This window comes from Watersipora subatra, chromosome 10 (genome assembly GCF_963576615.1).
Source record: "Watersipora subatra chromosome 10, tzWatSuba1.1, whole genome shotgun sequence".
NCBI lineage: Eukaryota > Metazoa > Bryozoa > Gymnolaemata > Cheilostomatida > Watersiporidae > Watersipora > Watersipora subatra.
Window position 1 is genome coordinate 26,707,017 of NC_088717.1, and position 25,055 is coordinate 26,732,071.

General features: G+C 36.9%; 3 protein-coding genes across 3 annotated transcripts in view; 1 reads left to right on the forward strand and 2 right to left on the reverse strand.

Moving 5' to 3' along the window:
* The first annotated feature begins 7,336 nt into the window (after nucleotides 1-7,336).
* Nucleotides 7,337-11,841, forward strand: LOC137406519 (uncharacterized). Its single transcript, XM_068093108.1, has 9 exons — nucleotides 7,337-7,403; nucleotides 7,593-7,650; nucleotides 8,833-9,002; nucleotides 9,249-9,369; nucleotides 9,548-9,742; nucleotides 10,207-10,407; nucleotides 10,744-10,843; nucleotides 11,006-11,120; nucleotides 11,343-11,841. The coding sequence occupies exons 2-9, from the start codon at nucleotides 7,599-7,601 to the stop codon at nucleotides 11,493-11,495; spliced, it is 1,107 nt and encodes a 368-aa protein (XP_067949209.1). The 5' UTR covers nucleotides 7,337-7,403; nucleotides 7,593-7,598; the 3' UTR covers nucleotides 11,496-11,841.
* A 732-nt stretch (nucleotides 11,842-12,573) lies between these two features.
* Nucleotides 12,574-25,055, reverse strand: part of LOC137406928 (cytosolic beta-glucosidase-like) — a 28,428-nt gene continuing 15,946 nt past the window's right edge. The window contains exons 7-11 of the mRNA XM_068093531.1: nucleotides 24,251-24,378; nucleotides 19,745-19,859; nucleotides 17,841-17,964; nucleotides 15,572-15,753; nucleotides 12,574-12,785 (exon numbers count right to left, since the gene is read on the reverse strand). Of these exons, the coding sequence (XP_067949632.1) occupies nucleotides 12,574-12,785; nucleotides 15,572-15,753; nucleotides 17,841-17,964; nucleotides 19,745-19,859; nucleotides 24,251-24,378 (761 nt within the window). The remainder of the gene's footprint in view (nucleotides 12,786-15,571; nucleotides 15,754-17,840; nucleotides 17,965-19,744; nucleotides 19,860-24,250; nucleotides 24,379-25,055) is intronic.
* On the reverse strand, nucleotides 16,397-17,557 carry LOC137406103 (serine-rich adhesin for platelets-like; the record flags this gene model as incomplete). Its single annotated transcript, XM_068092632.1, has 1 exon — nucleotides 16,397-17,557. A coding segment is annotated over one exon (1,161 nt), but the record flags the coding sequence as incomplete, so codon positions are not given.

Sequence of the window (25,055 nt, forward strand, 5' to 3'; positions counted from 1 at the left end):
TGCAGATGAACAAATGAACGATTGTTATTTATGTATGGGTTGAGTTGAACTCAACGCTTGCCGTGTGCCCATTGGAACAAAACAATCGCACGAGGTGGTGATAAGACCTACTGAAAGAAAACTAGACACGTTCAAAAAGTACAAGGTCACAAAGCGGTATCAATGTGTTTCACTGTTTTTGTAGGTAGGATGAATAGAGATTATGCAAATGAAATGGATGCATGCTTAGGAGTCCCTCCAAGGTGACAATGTAGATTCGCAGAGATTGTGAAAGACTTGTTAATTGGCTTAGCGGTGAGAGATTACTACAGCAAAAACTGAAAAGTAACAACTAGACAATTAGATATGAATTGATAACCTGTGAAGAAGGACTATGTTTTGTTTAAAAACTATCCAGTAGCTGATTGACTATACATTTTTCCAAGTAGGTAGTAGGCTAATATACAGAAATACCAGACCTAAGCGATACATATAATATGCGGTATTATGAAAGAGTGAGCCAGGATTTATCAAAGTACATGTCCATTAAAATAACTTTACCTATTAGTAGTTTCTGAGTGTTGCTCTTACACAATGACAGATTACATAAATTGATGGCTTAGTTTGGAATGATATTCACTCACCTAGACGCACCGCAGCATGACTGAAGGAATTAGCCTTCTAACTCAAAACAGATTTGAGTTGAAGAATTGTCCTCAATCCACTAGCCTATCAATTTCATAGGCTATACAAGCGCCGATTAAGTATTTATAGGGAGCTTAAGGAGCTTTGAACCGTACTTAACTCCAGCTTAAAATGAAATATACTTTTGTTGTAGAATGTCGCTGGGGCCTGATCATTCACGGTTCAAAAGTTTTTGAGAATATCTGGAGAGCACAACTCCTAATGGTCTATCATAGTTGTTGAGGGTGATTGACTTCCTGAGCTCGTTCTTTTCCAGTTCTTCTTTGGTCTTATCCTACATTATACTTCATGGAACCAACTGAAGCAACAATGAAATTCTCTGGTTTTATCCTACATTATACTCCATGGAACCAACTGAAGCTACAATGAAATCCACGAGGTTTTAGATTTCAAAGTCTACACTGCGTTATGCAGTTTCTTGCAATATTGGCACAAGTTTATTCTATGTCAAGCGAGTGTAATGAATGAATCACAACCGAGTATTTTATGTATAACCTTGAGTTGAGCCTTTATTTAGAAGGTAGAAGGAAACAAGTAGATAAGTTCTTAAGACAGCCTGAGCTGCAGCTACAAGAAACATGACTCACAAACACGCACTGATACGATGTATAGTTATATTATGGTATTTCTGTCATCATCCGTCGCAGTTCAGTCAGCATCATCTATTTCAACTAGGGGAAACTGCTAACAATAGTCGATTGTTTAGCTGTAATGATAGGAAAGCGTGCTCTTGGTCGCGCATAACGAGTGATCTGCTACTAATAACTATTCAACAATAAGCTATTCATGACAGATGATCAAATGCTTGTCTTAAGAAACTATAAATTACTGCACACAGTTTATGACGCTGCCTCTCGACAGCTTGCTGTCTCCCTTCTCTGTATTTGAATGACTTGAATCATGGAAACGCAGTGATAGGTGTATGATGTCTTAGCTAGCATGGATACTTGATTTAACGATGGGTAATGAAAAATATAAAAGTGAGTATACCTGTGCTAGACGGATAGTTTTATGTGGACCCAGGTCTACCAATTTTAAGTGAACTCCTCTATGACAAATAAAACTCAGGCACTTCTCAACCTATGCGTCAAAGATATTTTTGGAGAATGCAAGCCAGCACAGAGTGAAGCAACTGAATTATTTACCAATTTGGGCAAAAAAGCAACTCTGTAAAAATTGCAAACCGATTCATTTGACAAGCCAATCACAAGCTTTAGAGCATGTCAGGTATAGTACGAACTCAGACGCTGAGGTGAACCTTATGACTGCTAATACAAAAGTTTGCACATGACAAAAATTGAAAAAAATATGAACAATCAGTACGAAACGCTTCACCGAGCCCACAAGATATATCCTCAAAGCATCTTAGCACTCGAGGAACAAAAATGGAAGTTATTTTTCCTTGGAGAAATTGTCATCAACTCTGGTCAACCAATCAGTTAAAACCATGCAGCCATGCGGAGTTCAAAGCATCCTTGAAGATGAACCAGCTGATGGAATAGATTCTGTATTAGTATTACTATAATTTGTGCTGCCGTAAGAGAGTTTTACAATTCATCAAATTTTAACTAAGTACCTGATCTACTCTTTGACATAAGCTCCTGTCAGTATATGCTATCCGTGTGAAACCAAAAAGTGAGACATCAAGGTTACACTTACTAAAGCTAAAGTTAAAGCTACATAAAGTTACACTTACTAAGCTAAGGCTAAAGCTTTGTGAATAAGACTGTACTCCCATCATAGCCAGTTAGTAGTACATACTAGTATCATCTCTAAAAGACTCAATACAGGAGCAATGTGAACTTTGAGCAGTCATAGTATATATTAAAACTGTTTGACCTATTTCTCTTCGATCAAGCTTTGAATCTATCTGTGACCTTTACTATAATGAGAGCCGTGTCTATCCGTCTGTCTATCCGTCTGTCTATCCGTCTGTCTATCCGTCTGTCTATCCGTCTGTCTATCCGTCTGTCTGAAACCACGCTGAGAGCGTTAAGAAAAAATATTGGACCGCATGAGAATCGCTTGGAATCAGAGCTAAGCACTCTACCTTTTGCGCCACCCATTTACATCTAGCAATAATTGTGCGCATAGCTATTCCATTTGACAATTCCTCAGGGTGCACGGGACTGCCAGGGTACTAGTATTTATACTTGTAGGCAGTATTACTAAATCAATCTAGAACTCAATTTGTTGAATAGACAGATATTGTTGACATCCTCAGGCTTTCATATTAAGATTTACCTTCAGAGTATTTCACCTAGCTAGCAGGAGTCGCCTTCACCTAAACTGTTACATTGAAAGATCTATTACATAACCTCTATTTCTGCAACCTTTACAGTAATAAGAGCTGTGTTTATCTGCTTGTTCCGAAGCCATATTAAGAGCGTTCGGGGAAAATATAGTCACATATGGAAGTCAAACCCAGATATTCTAGTTTTCAGCCAAGCACGCTATCACTCGACCACTTTTCCACATCTCAGAATAATTGCGCGCATAATTATTACACCTGACAGTCTCTCACAGCGCACAGGACTGTCAGCATATTAGTCTTTAGTATAATAAGAGGCGTATCCGTCTGTCTGTCGGAAGCCATAGGTGAGGTTGTTGGAAAAAATATCCCATCATACAGGATTTGAACTCCTTTCATTCAGCACGGTTGACTGATACTGTAACAACTGCACCAACCAACTGTAATAATTGTGCACATAGTTACTACAGTTGACGATCTCTTCCAACGCACTAGACTGCCAGGGTACTAGTAACTATAACTTAAAGAGCGGTTACTACATCCGGGCTATATTCTCAGCTAAGCTCTTTGCTTTAAGTAACAAATGCAGCAGTTCGACATTTTACCATAGCTCACTAAGCGGATCACTAAATTACAAAGCTCGTCTCATGCTATGCTGGTAATCATCTAACCACGGCTACAATGACCTATATAGTTAACCAAATTCTTAGAAGTAAACCAAATCTAGCGAAATCCCAATAAACTATAAATCTTAATGATAAATGTTTCAGTTTTGGAAGTAGACAAAACACTAACAAAAGAGATGAATCTAGAGTAAAACCAACAATAGTGGTTTAAACAGCTAGTGCCTTTTTCTTGTTTCTTTCCTATCTGTAAGGCAATGAACACTGCTTGAGGTGTATAAACTACACATTTCTACTTGATTGTGCTTAGTATAACTGTAAAATATATAAACAGGACTGAAAGACAGTGGATATGTGTCAATGCAGAGTTTATTTATGTCAAGGTCTCAAGGATGATGATATGGACAAAGAAAACAGAGTAACATACATTAACTTAAGAGTGACACATGGGTAAAAATATAAAAAGAGTTGTGACAATAATACAGACAAGAGACTATCAGCAGACTAACGCTGCCATTGAATTGAAAATACAAATATCAGTAGTAGGAAAACACATCAAAATCAGTAGTTGGTGATTAATGGCATATTATTTTAAACAAGTTTTCATGTAAGTTGATTAAATGGAAATGGTTATACATCATTATGAGTTATCTGTTCTTTATCAATTTTTTGAAACGAAAAAAGACAACTCTTTAGTCAGTCCTTCATTCTCAGTAAGCTATAGCTGTTTGTTAGCTATTTTTAATTTTTTCACTGAATTACGTCTTATATTTGTTAAAAGAAAATTTATGAACTTTCTGCAAACACTATCTAAATATACATGCTGGTGATTCAAGGTTTGAGCTTTACCAGGGCACAGAAAGCCATCAATTTCACCCAAAGTCACTGGCAACTATTAGTATTCAAAGAGAGTACAACTCTTCACTGACAAATTGCATATTTTATATTTCCAGCAGTCCTAATTAATTTTAATTAGTAAGCAAATGGCTTTTTTTGTTTTTATTCACATTTTTTAAATTTTTACTTAATTTAATGATTATTCACATTTGTCAACTACATTTGTTCAAATGTTCAAATTATCTTCTCGTTATAATCTTCAGCACAATGACGCCGTATCCTTTTAGTTCTGTTTGAGGTCCTAATGACTAGTTCATCTAATTTTTGTTAGTCTATCTACATTGGAAAGCTTTTTTTTGATTGACCTACAAAGCATGGTTTTAGCTTGAGATCATAAAACAGCTAAAGACTATTGATATAATACAAGTTTACCACAATAAAACCAAACTGTTTTTCAATTTCTTATAAAAAACACTGGATTATGGGTCAGTGTTTCAGGAAACATGTGGGTATGAATGCAGACAGATAAGTCAAAGCTCTATTAGAGTTCCTCAACATTGCAATAGCCATGAGACTAAAGAGAGCTAATAAAGAGAACTCACCAGTCTTGTTCTTATATATGAGAGTTTCTCACCAGCCATTCATTTACTTATTAGCCACAAATGAGCAGCCGCAGGGTTAAGCAGCAGAGATATTTAACGATTTATGCAAAGAAAAAAGAACAAATCTTTAAAAACTGTAAGTCGATTCGTTTAACTAGCCAATCACAAACAGCTTTTTCTTCACAAATTTTCCTTGGCCTAATTGGAATTCCTTACCAATTTGGCTAAGGAAAATTGATAGTCATGATGGTTTTAAGACTGCTTTGAAGCAGTACTGGCTAGACTCTCTGGAGTAGATTTGTTCTGATTTCTTTTGCTTAGGCGACTATGTTTTTTTCATTGGATGAACAAAAAACATCTCTTATGCCTTTTCATTCACAGACGAGATGAACATCTCATCTGTGAACACAGTCTCCGCACTTCAAATAACCATGCTACTACTGCGCATATGGGCCCTCATTGCACCTTACCTTTTCTAACATCTCGCTATGTCAAGATTTAGTGTTAACAAAACAAACAAAACAAACAAACAAGCTTTGGAGCATGTCAGGTAAATGATAAACACAAATACTGAAGTGTTTCTATTGACTGCTAATATGAAATGTCGCTATACATGGAAAAATGCTCTTGATGAAAAATGTGGAAAACTGACACACAAAAACTCTACCTAACAAACGCAATTTCTACTCTGCTTCCATTTTATTAAAAAAATTTATGAATGGCTAGCCTCAGCTATTCCAGGAGCATGAACCAGAAAGACTGATAAATTCATGATTTTTATAGTTACTAAACTATTTATGCTCTACAAAATGTATTGACCTTGAGAAGACATTGGTTAAGTAATTAATTACAAATAAATAAAAACTTTAAAAGATGTCTGTTTCCTCTTGTGGAAAAGCTATTTACTTCCACAATTTAATTTAGTTAATTTACACGTAGATGGAACCTGGGACTTAATTAGCTGCAGCAGGTTTTTCAAGATTTTTGAGCTATAAAAGTCGTCAACAAATTAAATATATGCTTATATTACGGCAAATGGTTAAAAATAGCATGACTGTTGTAAAAAGAAAGGAAAGATTAGTGTCGTGAAATAAACTTCAAACTTGAAACAGAAAAACCTGAGCTTCGTATTAAGTGCTTTTGACTGAAAAACAGACAAGTTCACATTACCTTATCTGACATAGTTTACTTGTGATGGTATACCTAGACTTTTCACAGTACCATATCTAACATAGTTGACTTGTGATGGGATGTATAGACATCTCGCGGTACCATACCTAACATAGTTGACTTGTGATGTTATGGATAGAAATTTCACTGTACCATATCTGACATAGTTGACTTGTGGTGTTATGTATTATAGACATCTAACAGTACCATATCTGACATAGTTGGCTTGTGATGTTATGAATAGACATTTCACAGTACCATATCTGACATAGTTGACTTGTGATATTATGGATAGACATTTCACTGTACCATATCTGACATGGTTGACTTGTGGTGTTATTTATAGACATCTCACAGTACCATATCTGACACAGTTGACTTGTGATGTTATGTATAGACATCTAACAGTACCATATCTGGCATAGTTGACTTGTGGTGTTATGTATAGACATCTCACAGTACCATATCTGACACAGTTGACTTGTGATGTTATGTATAGACATCTCACTGTACCATATTTGACATGGTTGACTTGTGGTGTTATGTATAGACATCTCACAGTACCATATCTGACACAGTTGACTTGTGGTGTTACGTATACACATTTCACAGTACCATATCTAACATAGTTGGCCTGTGATGTTACGGATGTGACATAACATCACAAGTCAACACGTTGACTATGTTCACTTGTGACATCACACATCATCATTCAAAACAAAAATTCGCATCAAACATAATTTAATTTACATGAGTTTTTGGTGGCTCTTCAGAGACTTGACATCATGATAATGCCTCTGCTCAAGTGTTTCCGATAAACAACAAGAGGCTGGAGTATGAAATGCTCTGATCGATAGCATGCGATTCACTGTAACTAAGATACTCGAGACAATTGAACAAAACAGTTAGTGATTGTTTATCAGCTCATCGATAGCATCGCTATAACAACGTTTAGGTCTCAATGTGTGACAGCCATCCCTGAGCAGGTGCCAAACCTTTTATCCCACCTACATAAAGCTTCATTTCGTTTAGGAATTTTATTGATCCATTCCTTATAATATGTCCAGCCAAATATCTCTCTCTTCAGACATTCTGTGACAAGTGACAGCGGGTGGTTCAAGATACATTTAAGAACGACTGGTATAACTTTTAAACAAGTGTAAATTATTCCAGAAGGTCATCTTCAGTACTAAAAAGATCGTAACGAGAACAACCAAGAAAGAGAGCGCTTAGAGTGTAAGTAAGTACACTGCTATGTACGCTGAGAGCAATTGAGGCATTTTAGTAGTATTGTATAGTAGCATTGTATTGTATTGTATTGTATATGTAGTATAGTAGCATTTTAGGTATTTTGGTTGCCATAGATATTTATGAGTAATGCAAGAAGGTTTGTGTGAAGTTTAATTATTTTCTGTTATTTTACAGTTAAAAATGATGATGGAGCTGAAAATCAACACTATTGCTGTTATTTTGGCCACACTTGGTAAGCGATCTTTAATTCTTTGCCCTCCATTCTTTGTGCAAAATAATGTTTTATTATGCTAATATATTAATCTAACCTTGTAGTAATCTCTGTCTAGTCTCATTCTTATATTTTAATGATGAAATGCTTGTCTTTAGCCTGCTTTCCAAAAGCATCACTATACATAGGTTGGGTGCAGGAAACTAACTATCGTCCTACTCCTTCAACACTTCATCTAAAAAGTGCATTAAATTTTTTCAAAACTTTTTCACATGTTGTCAGCTGTTACATGGCCTAATAACTCCCAATTAGAATTTATCCCATTTTATTCAAAACCTAGCCACAAGAGTTATTCTGTTGTAAGTGTGATTTTTTATAAGATGTGGGCTTTCCAAGACTACTCTAGCTGCTGAACCACTACGTTAAGCTGCCTCTGTTCTTTTCCCCATATACGCTCAGCCATGTTTCAGGGTATGAGTACTTGAGACAGTAATTTGTGCTCAATTCTTGGTGAGAACGGGAATTTTTGCTAGTTTTTTCTAGTTGGAAAAGAACTGCATATATGGGGCAGCTATTCAGGTCTGATGCATAAAACTCATAGAAATGTTTACATCATCTCATTCTTTGAACGGTATAAAATATTAAACAAAATCTACAAATCAGTTTTTCATTGCACGAAAAAGGCACCAGCAATCAATGTTTCTTGGCAACCAGAGCACAGGCTCAACTAACATCCACATTGTTATCTGCTAAAAGAGACAATGATCAAAGTTTCATCATCAGCTACATTGTATTTTAATCAATAATCGGATAGTTGGCCAATAAATAGAACATGAATATTTGATCATTTGTCTATTGTCTTCAGGAGATGAGCGTACCACGTAACTCGGTGCCAATTGCTTGTATACAAACAAAATACAAACACTCGTTGCCAGGCTTTGGTACATCGGCTTCATACATATAAGTCATCTTTCTAGTGCTTTCTTGCTTTTCAATCTAAATGGGTTGCAACTGACTTTACTATGGCCAGTACATCTAATAAATAATGTATCAGTTCTAGACATCATTCTGTTATATAAAATATGATGTGAAAACATTAGAGTTATGTTCTCACGTGAAAGATACAAAGATCTTTCAAATAGAGTTTGAATGAGTATCACTAGCAAGCCATCATACTTACAAACTAACCCACTATTATTGTAGTTGCGAAGACCACCAGCCTGACCTGTTATGGCAGACCGAGTCTGATACAAGATTACACGAATATGTGCTTCACCAATAACAAACTGGCTAGTTTTTCAGAGTCGCAGTCTTGTCTGACAACAGAGATTACGTCAGTGCCGCTGTCTTGTGGCACTCAAGGCGCCTGCACTGTAAGTACATGACAACTATAAAAGGTTTTTGTGAAATTACGATCATTGCTTTTTATTGCGAGTGTGACCATTTGCTATTTTATCAAATATATGCCCGAGATAAATAACTAAAAAGATCTTTTTAGTTGTTGACAATAGTCTGCGATTCATACGATGTCTGCATACATCTTATGCTAGTTTGAAGTTCTGCCTACAAGTAGATATTCAACAGAAATAACATCAGCCTTATCTTATGCATTCTTGCAGGAAGTCAATATTCAGATATCTCCTGGTCAACATGCCAACTCGGCTCAAATGATCTGGAGTGCCGCTAGTTGTTTTGATCAAACCATGGACCTTCTCGTCTGCTCGCAAGGGATTTCAGTGGGTGGGTCTCTCTAAAACAATGTTTATACGCTGACTTCTACATAAATTTCAATCTCAAGCTGTAATGTTCTCTCTGCATAACCATCAGATTGCCAGTATATACATGTATATCTTATATTTGATTGAAAATCTGTCACATGCAACACATCTTGTTCCTTATATGTAGAGTACTATTTTAGACACGACCACTACAGAATCAACAACAACATTAGCTGTGTCTAACTCAGCTCAAGAGGCAGAAGACATGGCCAGTACTACTGAAGGATCGACATCGTCAACAACAACGAGTACTACATCGCCAACGACAACCTCAACTACGACAACATCAACAACATCTCTCAGCAGTACGACTACTTCTCTGACTACTACTACGAGTGAGTTAGCTATTTATACATCGTTCAAGTTAATAATTTGCATTTGCCTTTATAATGCCCCATTCTCATCAGTAAGTTGGCGCACTGATAGGGGGCTGATCTTAAATAGGAGGAAAGGCAGCAGCAACATACAACTGTTATCACTAACCCGTACCCTGACAGTCTCATGTGTCGTTAGAGATTGTCTGGTGTAATAGCTATGCGTACAATTATTCTTTAAAGTGCTTGCATGGTGGAGTGGTAGCACTGGACATATAATCTTAATATCTATGTTCAATACCCAGGTGGTGCAATCTTTTTTCTTAGCCCTATTAGCTTGGCTATGAGCACGGCTCCTATTATGGTAAGGATTGGCCAACTCGCTGCACTTGCCAAAGCCTTTAGCACACCAGACAATCTTTTAATGAGCAAGGGATTTCTGAGTAGGCAAATTAATCAGTATGACCTAATATGTTTCCTTATAGCTTATCCTGCCTTCACTGGTTGCCTCTCCTTCCAAGTTGAGTTCAGCAGCGCAACCTGCTCTGCAGAAACATTAGAGATCGCTGCAGAACATTATGCGTCTGCGGACACCTCCGGTTCATCCACAGGCACCGTGAATGTGCAGGTCAAGAATCTGGGGTGCTGCACTGAAGACAACTGCAGGGTCGATGACATGGTAGCAAGTAAGTCATAGGTCTTTCAAAGATTCTACAACCTTCTGGAATATTTAGTTGGAACATTAGTTGGAAGCTGTTTTCTTAACATAATTCGATGACTAAAGTTAGCTTTTATGGTAATTTTGTTTAAGCTGGTATGTCGACTGTTCAAAGGTCATTCTACAATGACTGTGAATCAGAGAGGTAAGACTCATTCACAGCTGGTTAATTAATTGCTGACTCAATAGTAACTGGTTCAGCGAAATCTGATGTAGCAATCAAAATTCAAATTGTTTTTTTCACTCTATGCTTAGCTTTAGATCCTCACTGGGCATTCTAATGAGCCTTAACCATCTTTTACAGAACCCAATACCTGTGTCTATGGAGATGTGAGCAGTCGAACTACAATCTCCTGCGCGAGTGCATGCTTTGGTTACCTCAACATCAATAGTGGAACCACCACGTAAGTACTTGGCATCTCTTTTTTAAAATATAAGTAAATGCCATTGAAGGTAACTTCTGCTTGTTAAAGAGCGGGTTGATGACTGAAGCTTTCAGGATATGCCATACCCATGCATAAAGATAGGTTATATTCGCAGTGAATATTTCCCTTATTGAATTGCAGAGGACAATTCGGGTGCATAGCTGATGTGGACTTGAGTGGCACTAGCTTCTCAGATGTGAATGACTGCTCAGGCTCACATGCGGATGGAACCTGCTCTGATGTTAGCGGTGCAACGGTAAGTTCTGTCAAACGGCATGAACCGCTCAAATGATAAAGTTCCATAATGCACACTGAAAGGCAATACCATTTCTATGATTTTATTGGTTGTAGCGCTTTTTTGTTGTTTCATGATTCTTGTATGGCATAATTTGGTAAACATTTGTTTGCAATGAAATTATTGCCAAGTAGAAAAAATTACGCATTGCATTTCTTTACCACATGTTTTCATGATTGACAGGAATGTCTCAAGTGCTGCACCGGCAGCTCCTGCAACGATTGGTCATCCCGAGACGCTCTTCTCGGCATCTTGACAACAACTGCTGGGGCTTCGCACCTCCTCGCTTCTGGTGCGCTCTTACTGATTGCTTCATTTCTAGCCATTTGCTTTTAATACCGAACTCACTTTCTGTCTCTCTGCATTTTTGATAAACTAATATTTTGGTTTTAAGCAATTTTGTGCATCTTGGCATTAGAAAACGGATGATGTGTAAGTTCACCCCAACACTCATTTTGTTATGTTTATCAGAGTGTGTGCATAAGCATTGGTGAGTGTAACTATTTATATATTTGCCATAAAAGCTTTAATATTTTTATAGGAAAATCAGGTTTAATGACTACACATGCAATACTTTTACATAACTTGTTGATTTTGGCTGAGCCCTGGCTTACAGAGCTTCTATGATATCAAGTAACCAAATGAGGCTGTTCCATGACAGTGGGGTAGTAGGCATGCATCACACGCCCTGTTATCCACAGAGAATTGCTATGAACATGGTGAACGATGGATGATATATATATACATTTTAGTGTTAATTGCTGAAATATACATACATGTAATGAGACATTCAACCGCTGTAGCATTCAATTGTTGGCGGAATTATTCTACAACATGGTACTATTGGTGAAACTGCGATACACCGCTTCATTATTGGTTAGATTACACCGTTTCATTATTGGTAGAACTGCACTATACTCCTTAACTATTGGTGGAAGGCTAAATATGAAAAGTGCTTGAAGCAGAGTAGACATGTTGGATGATTAGGGCAGCTAGAGTAACAGAAACAAGCAAATGCACTCCAACTGTCAGATCAAACTATCTTAGTTCTTGTCCATTATATCAACTCAACAACTTTGCAAACCTCGCATTTAGCCGGAGGTTTAGGTAGTAAGGTCCAGTAAACTATAAATTTTTTAAAAAAGCAAATTAAAACTGGTAGACACGGCCAAAGAACGTTAGATAGCTTGATTTTGCATTCCGAAAAATGGAGAAAATGTCAGGGATCCCATAAATGTCTGACGAAGACACAATGGTGTCTCTTCTCATAAAAGAGAATAAGCCTGAATAGAAGGAAACTGTGAATCGATCTCTTTTGAAAGTTATAGATTAATTTATATTTTTAGAAAACATCAATGCACAGGCGAACAGACAATACGTGTTTTATCATTGATTAGTTGGCCAGATGAAATCATCAGCCAACGACAGCATCTTCAGGTGCCCATCCATTGTTGCGTATTATATCCTTGTACCAGATAGCAGAGGCTTTGGCAACTCGGGGCAGGTTGATATCAGTAAAGTTGACAAAGTACAACCCAAACTTCTCTGTGAATCCGGCACCCCATTCAAAGTTGTCCATTAGAGACCAGGCAGTATAACCTTTAACTGGAGCCCCTGCATCTATAGCTAAAAAATTAAGTAAAAATAATTATGTGGCAATTTACTGCTAAATACAGTACACAAGACTTTATTCTAATATTTCAAGGATTAACAGAGTGTAAGTCTTATACAATATGCAAGGCTTCAATCTTACATCTCACGGGTTCACAGAGTGTAAGTCTAGTACAACACGTAATACTTCAATCTAATAACTCAGGGATTAACAGAGTGTAAGTCTAATACAATACGCAAGGCTTCAATCTAATATCTCAGGAATTAACAGAGTGTAAGTCTAGTACAACACGTAATACTTCAATCTAATAACTCAGGGATTAACAGAGTGTAAGTCTAATACAATACGCAAGGCTTCAATCTAATAACTCAGGGATTAACAGAGTGTAAGTCTAATACAATATGCAAGACTTCAATCTAATAACTCAGGGATTAACAGAGTGTAAGTCTAATACAATATGCAAGACTTCAATCTAATAACTCAGGGATTAACAGAGTGTAAGTCTAATGCAATACGCAAGGTTTCAATCTTACATCCCAGGGATTAACAGAGTTGATGCATATAATCATGTAGTTTCAGACCACTCATAGAAGCAGAATTGTTGAAACTTGATACAGTTATGCCCCGACATTTGAGAAAATCGAGATACGAGAAAAATCTCTAGCAAGTTTCTTCTTTGAGATACGACCGTATGAGACAGTTTTCGATGGCCACTAAATGGCCGTTTTCGAGAGTTCAGCATCATTCAGTCTTTCTCATCGTACCAGCTTTTAAAAAGTTTCACAAAGGTCGACTAAAAGTTATAGTGAAAGTGAGATCGAAAGCACTAAACCAGAAAAAGATAATAAAATGAAATCAAAACGAAGACAAGATTAGAGTTAAGTTTAGTAAAAGATTAAAAATTAAGTTCGAGTGTGTGTTTAGTCGGCTAAATTCGTTTAAGTTAAATTCAAAGTTCTTTACGTAGTGTTACAACAGTAAGGGGTGCTGTAAAGTCTCAGCGCTGTTAGCCACTAAGTCTATCTCAATGGTAAGAACTCTATACAGTACTATGCATAGTCATGTTACATTTTCTTTCAGATCATCATCACCATACTTGTCAAGTCTTCCGGTTTGGCCGAGACCCTCCAGTTTTTTAAGTCAGTCTCCCTTTTTTTCACAAAATCTCTTGTTTTTATCCAGTTTTTAGGAGAAAAATAGTGGTTTAAATTTTTTACTTGTCATTTCCCTTTTTTTTACTAGTTGTGAGCTTGCATCATCATACAAAGTTAGCAACATTGAAACAGATCGCTATAAACTGTATGCTTGCCATTAAACCTGGGCTATTTAGATTTAGCAACATGAATGTCTAACGACTCGCTCTACAGCTTTTCATTAATAAACAAAGATTATATATGGGGCTGTGACATATCATTGGCAAACAACCATGACCTCACATTGATAGTAGAGTACTTGAACATTGAATAAAATCGTAGAAGGGCCTCCTATGTAGGTACCAATGAAGAAAAAAACTTCACAAAGAAATCTAGGCTTCAGATTCAACTACTACATTTACAGTCAATCTCCCGCTTTTTTTCTCAACTACTTGGCAAGTATGATCATCACGTAGGTATTTGTTACTTTGTGAGTGTAGGTAGTGAATTACAACAATCAAAAGCATGTTTTTTGATCTATGTGTTTTGCGCATTCACGATGAAATCTGTGCTACTGTGTATTTTGAGGCTAAAATTTTGAGATTATTTTGATTTCATGTGGTTTCTCCTTATTCAGACGAGAAGTGTATAAATGTATTCAAAAGTGCAATGCCTAAAGTTTCGTTTTTCTAAAAATTGTTTGGATGTTAATGTCGACTAGCTCAGCTGTGCAGAAGGCAGAAGACACTGTTGAAGGTATTAAACAGCCAGAAGAATATGGCATGGTTCCAAACGAAAACAACAACCAAAACGCTAATATTTTTGTCTTAAAAATGTTAATTTTGGTTTTAAAATGTTATTTGTGTTTCTGAATGTATTATAGACATGGTTGATTTATGTCACCTGTTTTTGATTATATATTGGTAGCATTTGATAAACTACTATTATTATGTAACTTATAAATTTGCAGATTTATAGCATATTATTTGACAGCATCATCGCGGTAATATGAACTCAAGCAAAAAGCTAGTTTTAGCTGCAAACTGTAGCAAACATATCATTGAATGCAATGATCTTTTATGCGACCTTGTTAAAAATAGTTATAAAGTGAAAATATGCCTTCAAATTTAGAATACAACAAAAACTTGAAAGCTCCAACAAATTGCAACCCAGGCTATAAGATCATCATAGTCTAGCTGCACGCAATATACATCAACTGGAAGAGACGTGTATCAGCTTCCATAAGGAATATTTATTAAGTGATCTACGAGAAGTTGAAGGTAAGTTAGCAAATTTCTTGTGTTCAAAAGAGTTAATGTCGCACAGCCTGAAAGAGCGCAAAAATATAGGTGACATTCGATTCTAATGAGGTGTTTGAAAAATTCAACGCACTCTTTATTTGAACGTCACCTCTAATAAAGCGTCTCTCTAAGGGAAAGGTTAAAAAATAGAGCGCCATGGCGTTCAAATAGAGGGTTTACGGTATTTAAGTAAGAAAACTCGCCTGCATATTATGGTTCTAACAGATTGTTTAACAGTAGCTTAAGAACACAACAGGGATCAAAGAATACCTTTATGGTTTAAAAACACTTCTATAAAATTTGCGTCAAATGTGGAATGTGCTTTACATGGAAGTCAAACACCGAATAAAGCTTTAGACTGGATACCTTGGAGCATCTGGTTGATGTAGAGTTTGTAGTACAGTACTCGATCAGTGTCATTCAGACCTCCGTAGTCCGAGACACCGTTTTCGGTGATGTATATCGGCACTCCATTATATCTATGGCTGATGTGTAACAGTAGCTCTCTCAGACCCCATGGTACAAATTTCAGCCAACCAGAGGCAGAGCTAAACAAAAACAACTACATAGAAAAATTTGTTCTGAAATCCGTTTCAAACTGTGGCATGGGGAGTACATGTTTCCTTACGCCTACCAAGCGTTCAACTTGTTCTACAGCACAAGAACCCACAATAACTCTTCGATAAACATTGTAAGAAATTACGCATGGTGTTACAACAAATGCAGTATATAAACTACTTATAAACATAAATAGCAAAATTAAATTATTATAAAATTTATTTTCTGTAGTCATTCAGTGACAACTGAACGACAATGGCTAGATTTGTAAGTAGAGGTAGTGATGGCGATACGAAATGTAACTTACTCTAACATAAGCTATGTAGATTTTAAAGTACACGCAATTTAGCTTACATAATTTATAAATTATCTAATTTTGACATATTGTTTTAATTTCCACCATTTCCCTTACTTTCACGTACTAAACTTCAATGTTTCGAACAGCTTCAAAAGTGATATGTCTGATATTACATTGACTGCACAGCCAAACATTTGGTGAAATTTGATACCCTACTGTATGCAGTAAAATAACCATGTTGAGGTAATAAAAAGTGAGTGAGATGAGATGGAGTGAGATGACGAGATGAAGTGAGATGATGAGATGGAGTGAGATGATAAGATGAAGTGAGATGATCAGATGGAGTGAGATGATGAAATGGAGTGAGATGACAAGATAGAGTGAGATGATGAGATGGAGTGAGATGACGAGATGAAGTGAGATGATGAGATGGAGTGAGATGAGATGGAGTGAGATGATAAGATGGAGTGAGATGATGAAATGGAGTGAGATGATGAGATGGAGTGAGATGATAAGATGGAGTGAGATGATGAGATGAAGTGAGATGATGAGATGGAGTGAGATGATGAGATGGAGTGAGATGATGAGATGGAGTGAGATGATGAAATGGAGTGAGATGATGAGATGGAGTGAGATGATAAGATGGAGTGAGATGACAAGATGGAGTGAGATGATAAGATGGAGTGAGATGATGAGATGGAGTGAGATGATGAGATGAAGTGAGATGATGAAATGGAGTGAGATGATGAGATGGAGTGAGATGATAAGATGGAGTGAGATGACAAGATGGAGTGAGATGATAAGATGGAGTGAGATGACGAGATGGAGTGAGATGATGAGATGGAGTGAGATGACGAGATAGAGTGAGATGACGAGAAGGAGTGAGATGACGAGATGGAGTGAGATGATAAGATTGAGTGAGATGATGAAATGGAGTGAGATGATGAGATGGAGTGAGATGATAAGCTGGAGTGAGATGATAAGATGGAGTGAGATGATGAAATGGAGTGAGATGATGAGATGGAGTGAGATGATAAGCTGGAGTGAGATGATAAGATGGAGTGAGATGATGAGATGAAGTGAGATGATGAGATGGAGTGAGATGACGAGATGGAGTGAGATGATGAGATGGAGTGAGTTGATGAGATGGAGTGAGATGACGAGATAGAGTGAGATGACGAGAAGGAGTGAGATGACGAGATGGAGTGAGATGATAAGATGGAGTGAGATGATGAAATGGAGTGAGATGATGAGATGGAGTGAGATGATAAGCTGGAGTGAGATGATAAGATGGAGTGAGATGATGAGATGAAGTGAGATGATGAGATGGAGTGAGATGACGAGATGGAGTGAGATGATGAGATGGAGTGAGATGATGAGATGGAGTGAGATGACGAGATGGAGTGAGATGATAAGATGGAGTGAGATGATGAGATGGAGTGAGATGATGAGATGGAGTGAGATGATGAGATGGAGGGAGATGATGAGATGGAGTGAGATGATGAGATGGAGTGAGATGATAAGATGGAGTGAGATGATGAGATGAAGTGAGATGATCAGATGGAGTGAGATGACGAGATGGAGTGAGATGATGAGATGGAGTGAGATGATAAGATGGAGTGGGATGATGAGATGAAGTGAGATGATGAGATGGAGTGAGATGATGAGATGGAGTGAGATGATGAGATGGAGTGAGATGATGAGATGGAGTGAGACTGAGAACCAGAGAAAAAAGTATGAAAAGCGGAGAAATAGAGAAGGGTGGCAGCCAATGACCACCTTTTCCAGCTAGGATCTTGACTAGTCACAACATTTCGGTCTTGTAAGAATCCTTTTCCAGACGTCTCTTGAAAGCTGGCCAACTCAGATGTGTAGTGGTTCAGTCCAAAGAAATCATAACTTCCTAGAACAAAGACGAGACTAGCAAAAATTTGGATGTTGTCTTTGCATTTCAAAAATCCTCTTGGCAATACTAAAGACAGTGTACACATGAGTAGGCTAATACACAAGAAACGTATCAACAATTCAATTATAAACAAGCAGGAGAGATATCCGTGTTCTTCCTTACAAATATACATATATATAAAATATAGTTAACAAGAAATTATACTTCGTCATTTTAATTAATTGAAATTCAACTAGTATAAGTGAGCATTATAGTCATGTATTCAGTTTTTATGTTTCTTATAGTGTTACGAACAAAACAGAATATTTAATGTTACAAAGGAGGAGAACAAAAGGTTAGATGCCCAACAGTACACAACCTGAACGCAACCTTTATATCTAACCGCAATTTATCTTGTGAAAGTTTAGCATGAACTACTTTCCTGTTCAGCTACTGGCTAAGGTTCTATATTTAGGTTGGGTGTTGCTACCTCCAGTTTTCCTAAGTCATTCTTACAAACATCTTCAGCCTAATCAAATCATCATTCTTACACAAATCATTTTTCGAATCAGAAGATTTTCACGAAGAGAACTCGCATTCGTTTGTCAGCCTTTCCATTCAAGTCTAGTGTAAACCAATCAAACAGCCTGTCTACCACTCCAACCTCTTTTATCTTTTATACACATAGTTATATAGTTTAAGTATATGAGATGTATATAATGTATATTAATACATTTATACTATATAATTATAATATATATATGATATATACAATTTTTAGAATAATAAGAGTCGTGTCAGTCCGTTGAACAGTTACACATATATATATATATATATATAAAAAATTGTTTCCTCACCCCGGATACCCCGTATGGGTGGTAAATTCTGCTCTAACTCGGGTCTCCTACCAGAGACCTGGGAGTTTGAGCACTCGCCTCAAGATCTTAGCTGTTCCCAATAGCGCACTTTTCTGCAACTCACCTGAGTCGATTGTTGTTGGTATTTGGGCAAGCCACATTTTATGCGCCGGTGTTAATGCGCCCAGTGCCCCAATGACTACTGGGATTACAGTTGTTCTTACATTCCAGCATTTTTCAATTTCTTCTCCAAGAGGGAAATATTTCTCTACCTTTTCTTTTTCGTTGCTGGCTATATTGTAGTCATTGGGTACTGCTATATATATGTATATATGTATATATATATATATATATACATAATTTATATAAGCAATATAAAGTACCAGTATATAGCTTCGAATCTATTTCTCAAAGTTTTTGTATACGTGTTTGTCAAGGTATAGCTACTGAAATCTTTGAATAAAAAATCCGTATCGCAGAAGAATTGAGCTCAGGACCCTCTCATTCACCAGTCCGATGCCCTACTAAGTTAGCTACAAGAGCTTGACAGATTGGCTAGGCAATATATGTCGCTATATGGGAGCAAATACTCTACCACTTTAGGTCACGATGCAGAGTGATTGCTTAACGTCACGAGAAGCTGGTAGCTCTTTATAGTACTCTAATGCCAGGCTAATAGCAAGTGGCGAGCAACTCTCATTACTTCTCATTGTTTATAAGCTGATTTTTGATACCCGGACAACGTCAGGTAGCACAGCTAGTATAGACTAAAAGGACTCATACAACTGATTAGGAAGTTGAGCATCTTGACACGAGTTATAAAGTTCTCAGTGAATCTCCTACACTCACTCTACCCATCTACATATGTCTTACACTTGTATGAGCTGATGATATCGCTGTTTTAGAAAATTATTTTTATACAAATTATTAGGATGTCATACCATTAATATTGCGGGCTTCTTCGGGTGAAAATTTAGGTAAACGCGATGAGCTTCTACCCTCCACGCCACTTTTCAAATCAACCATCTCTCTCATCAATTTTGGATATCTGCCTGTCTAAACAAAAAACCTTCACTGAAAGTTTAGAGAAAGCAAAATTATTTAGAAAAATTTACAACATATGATATGAAATTGAATATGCAAAACATCATTGAGCAGCGTTGCCATATACTATGATTTTCACGAATGATGAGCAATTGAACCAGTTATAATCTAATCAATGCTCAACACTACTTGTCTTTTATTTTATGGTTATGATCAATAGAGTGTTAGCTTCACTGTTTTTGCCCTAGAAACAATTGTTTTTGCTGATTTAATGTCCTCCGCCATCTTCTCTTCTGGCCACTATGACAAATAACATTTACCTTGCGCTGAAAGAATGTAAAAACATACAAATATTAAATGTTGACATATATATATGCTTGCTACAATACATCCTGCATGGATAGTGCTGCCTGTATGGAAGACAAGAATATCACTACATCTGTGAAAACTTATCATATAGTAGAATGAGAATATCACATGTATTTATGAAAACTTGCTACTTGATAGTTGAATTGTCAAATGAATATACATACTGCTTTATTGTTGATTCCATTTTTATGATGCAGGCACGGACACTACATAGTACTTCTTTTGCAAGGGAGGCGTAATACTATAGAGGTAAATAGACTGAGTACTTACTGAATATACTTATTGGTGGTATGTACGTACTTATTGTCCTTACTGGTGGTTAACAGTATTTAGTTCTTTAGAAGCTTTGTGTACAATTTGCGAGATTGCATTGACGAACATTTTCTCTCCATTATGTTTGATTCTACAGACTATTATTACATTCCATATATATTACATGTTCATTCATTGTCTTTACCTATACATTACCTGCACCTCTACATCATCTACTACTACCTAGACACCACCTACAATCTACCTACATATCGTCTACACAACACCTGCACATCACTTAGACACCACCGGCACATCACCTACCCTCTACCTACACATATATGTATCACCTACACATTACCTACACATCATCTACACACTACATACAATGTATACAATGTTTGCACTCCTCGCATGTGATATCTAATCCATCGAGCCGATAAACTACACAAGCTAGCAATTTTTGCATAACTTGTGTAGTTTGTGCGAAAATGTGAATTTTTTACACCTTGTAGACAATGGGAACATTGAAGAATGTACGTTTAAGTCAACATGACATAAACATGGATAGAATACTTGGCTGTAGATCATTTCTATTGCTCAATTTAAGATACTACAATCCAGACCTGTATAGCGCATAGAGTATAGCGCATAGAGTATAGCGCATAGAGTATAGCGCATAGAGTATAGCGCATGAAGTATAACGCATAGAGTATAGCGCATAGAGTATAGCGCATAGAGTATAGCGCATAGAGTATAGCGCATAGAGTATAGCGCATAGAGTATAGCGCATGAAGTATAACGCATAGAGTATAGCGCATAGAGTATAGCGCATAGAGTATAGCGCATAGAGTATAGCGCATAGAGTATAGCGCATAAAGTATAGCGCATAGAGTATAGCGCATAGAGTATAGTGCATAAACTATAGCGCATAGAGTATAGCGCATATACTATAGCGCATAGAGTATAGCGCATAGAGTATAGCGCATAGAGTATAGCGCATAAAGTATAGCGCATAGAGTATAGCGCATAGAGTATAGCGCATAGAGTATAGCGCATAGACTATAGCGCATAGAGTATAGCGCATAGAGTATACACGCATAGAGTATAGCGCATAGAGTATAGTGCACAGAGTCCCGTGACCAAAACCGGAAACAAAAAGGCTAGTTTTCAAACAAACGGACCATTTTACATAAGCTGTAATGGAGAGAGAGCAACAGCAGCTAATAAATATAACTCCCATTCGCAGTCACTCTAAAATTGTTTGTTGTATTATATACCATTTGAAAGAATTTCCCTACAAGATGATGTCAATAATTTTATAATTTAAGATAAATTAACCCTCTTTAAAGGTTGACTTGCAACAAAATTCACAATACAGTTATTTGGTATCAAAAGATTCACCATGTCTTACTCTGCTGTGTTGTAAGTGCCAAATATGTGGAAATGTGATTACTAGCTCTTAAAAGGTAAAAAAAGGAGTTAATCGTCGCCAGCACAAAAACGCCGTAGATTAGAATCCTTTTCCAAAATGGCTCAAATGGGACATAGCTGAACACGATGGTTTCTTTTTACACTTTCATGCAACCTCACTTGTCGAAATATTTTCACAAATACACTGCACGCATTCAATAAAACCGCGTTTATTGTCATTTCGGGTCTATTTCATCATCATCGTAATGCTGTCACTTTGAGCACTGATATCTCAAAACCTACCGTAAAAATTCGTTCAATTTTTTAGCCTTAGCTCGAAGGAGTGCATAGCATCCTCTGATAAACATGATGAGCCTATTGGTCACATGTGATAGTCGAAAAAGGGTGCAGAAGGGTGTTTCACAGGAAGTATGGGTCACATGATCAGATTATGACTAGATGATTAGACCAAGTCAAAACAAAACTGTAAAGTAGCGAGCATCTATATTTGATACGAGCTTTTCGGTAGAACCAAAGTGTTTGTCATAAACTAGTGCTACGAGACGTTTTATATTGAGCCTTTTATTGGCCTTTCAATTCACATGATAACATCACGTGTTAAAACAATAACCACAATGTTTGAGAACGCCATCGAAATAAAGAGATTCCAAACCACGGCGTTTTCATGATGGCTGTGATTAACTGTTCGTTTTTTAGCTTTTAAGAGCTTTTAATCACATGTCCGCATTTTTGCACCTACATCTCAGCAGAGTAAAACATGGTAAACCTTTTAATAACAAATAACTGTAATGTGAATTTTGTTGCAAGTCAACCTTTAATAACTTACAGGTGCTTACAGCAAGGAATGGTGCTATAATCATTGATTGTTGCTTTGTGATTGGCAGTTTTGGTTGAAACTTTTGTTTTTATGAATTATTGATTCAAGCATATATATATGTACGAATATAGATCTATATTTGAACACCGACAAGACATACCAACTATACTAATAGCACGAATATGCAACATGTAGTCTTATGCGCGTGAATACATCATCATATTGGCAAACTGTGGAAAAAGAGATATACAGTCATACCTCGACTTACGAGCTTAATGTGTTCTGAGACTGAGTTCGTATGTCAATTTACTCGCATGTTGGTGCAATTTATTTATATATAGAACAGTTAAATATATATTGATTGGTTTCCATACTCTAAAAAAATGGAAATAAAACACTCAAAACAAGATATTGTAACAGAAAGAACATGTTGGTTATTGTCTTAACTTACCACATGCTTTCAAAAAGCGACAAATAAAAAATAATGCAAGGAAACGTGTTTAATTAAAATGTAAAATTAAATATATACAATAGCAGCTAACGCTAGTATTTGCCAGAGAGGGAGATATAAGTTATCCCTCATTACAACAGTTGACTTTGATAAATTTAGATTTTATCAAAGTCTTAAAAGACAAACTTAGAAGCAAACCTAAAAGCAAACTTTCCTTTTTAATTTAACGTAATTAACATTTCTTCAGCGTTCATAGTTTGAAGTTTCTCGCTGGTTGGCTAATTTTTCCCTTGTTTCGTTCTAACGACCAGCCGGCCGTTTTGAGAAAAACCTATCTAAGGACATTTGCCTTTGTCGCCCTTTCAACATGTTGCGATTAGGACGAACACAGGTGTCGTCACAGAGGGTTAATGCACGACCACTAACCAACTTGTCCGAATGTCTATTTTTTATAGTTTTGATAGATAGCACTGGCCTTTCCACATACCATCGTTTCAGTTATGCTATCACCGGCCAATTGTTTATCTTTTATCCAATGCCTGAGCAGTCTCTCCATCAACGGTCGTGAAGATCGCTGCGCCGTTTAGAAACTATGGTTAGTCCTTTTGCAAACTAAATGCCCTGAATATAATCCTTCTGTTTGATAATTGTGGATGTACATGTATTTCTGTCATATTGCTGAGCTAGCTCAATCACGCATACACATTTCGCATATTTTCAATAATTTTTCGTTTAATATCAATTGTTATCATTTGCTTTTTCTTTGCATTATCTTTCATTTTACTGGCAAACTTTCGGTCTACGCACGGTACTTTTAATTCACTTATTTCTGCATTGAAAATCGCGCACAAAAATCACGGTACAAAAGTATAACCTGAGCAGTTGAAAAATACAGAGTGATGCTGTTCTCATAAAAAACCTCCGACATACTTGGCAACTGACTCGCGTGCTCGTATCTCAAACATGGCTCGTATGTTAGTGCTAAGACTTGCTTAAAAGCTGGCTCGTATCTCAAGTTTCTTGTACGTTGGAGCATTCGTAAGTTGAAGTATTACTGTACATAGAAACAAACAAGCGTACCTTGTAAATAGGGTCCCCGAACCATCCTAGTTGAAAATCTATTGCCCGGGCCGCTGCAAGCACATCTTCCATCTTGTTTGGATCTTTTGGCATAATCCATCCAGCATTTATAGATATGCCGATTTCACCTGATGAGATAATAATTTAATATATCTTTTATATAGCGACTCCAAATGGAAGTTGGGAAGATAAAATTTTCTAAGAATTTGATGAACATATATGCCAGATATACTCATGCAGGGTGAGGTACTGATGTTGGTTGGTGAGAACAAGTAACTAGTGTTTGTTTATCTTCATTGTCTCAAAAGCCTATAACGCAAATAGGTGAATGAACATTATTTATGGCAACAGATTGGTCTCATACCAGATGTCTGGTGCCTGGCAGGTTTTCCTGGGAGATAAAATGTATTGCTAAACTTAAAGTGGACTAAACTTAAAGCTAAACTTTAAATCTTTAGCATAGCCCACCCTGGGTGTTATAACTTTATAGGCCCCAGGCTATAAAGTTATAGCCCCCCAGGCTATAAAGTTATAGCCAGTATAGCCCTACATCTATGACAGCCCACACTGAGGCTTGCTTGCCGACTTTAACATCCAACACTTTGATTAGCGATGCTATTGCGCATCAGGGCCTGCGTCACTACCTTCATGGCTAATAACTGATAAAATATTTATATACGTATTTTTCTTTTCTTTATAATTACCAACTAGTAGCCAAGCTGTCCAGTACACCGGGAGAAACCGTCTCATGCAATAATTATACGTGCACATATTCTGAAAAGCAGCAATGCGCACAATTACCACA

Coding starts and splice junctions, on each gene's coding strand:
- LOC137406519 (XM_068093108.1), top strand. CDS start 7,599: ATGATGATGGAGCTGAAAATCAACACTATTGCTGTTATTTTGGCCACA. Junction 9,003..9,248: donor GCACTCAAGGCGCCTGCACT/GTAAGTACATGA, acceptor GCATTCTTGCAG/GAAGTCAATATTCAGATATC. Junction 10,408..10,743: donor GGTCGATGACATGGTAGCAA/GTAAGTCATAGG, acceptor CATCTTTTACAG/AACCCAATACCTGTGTCTAT.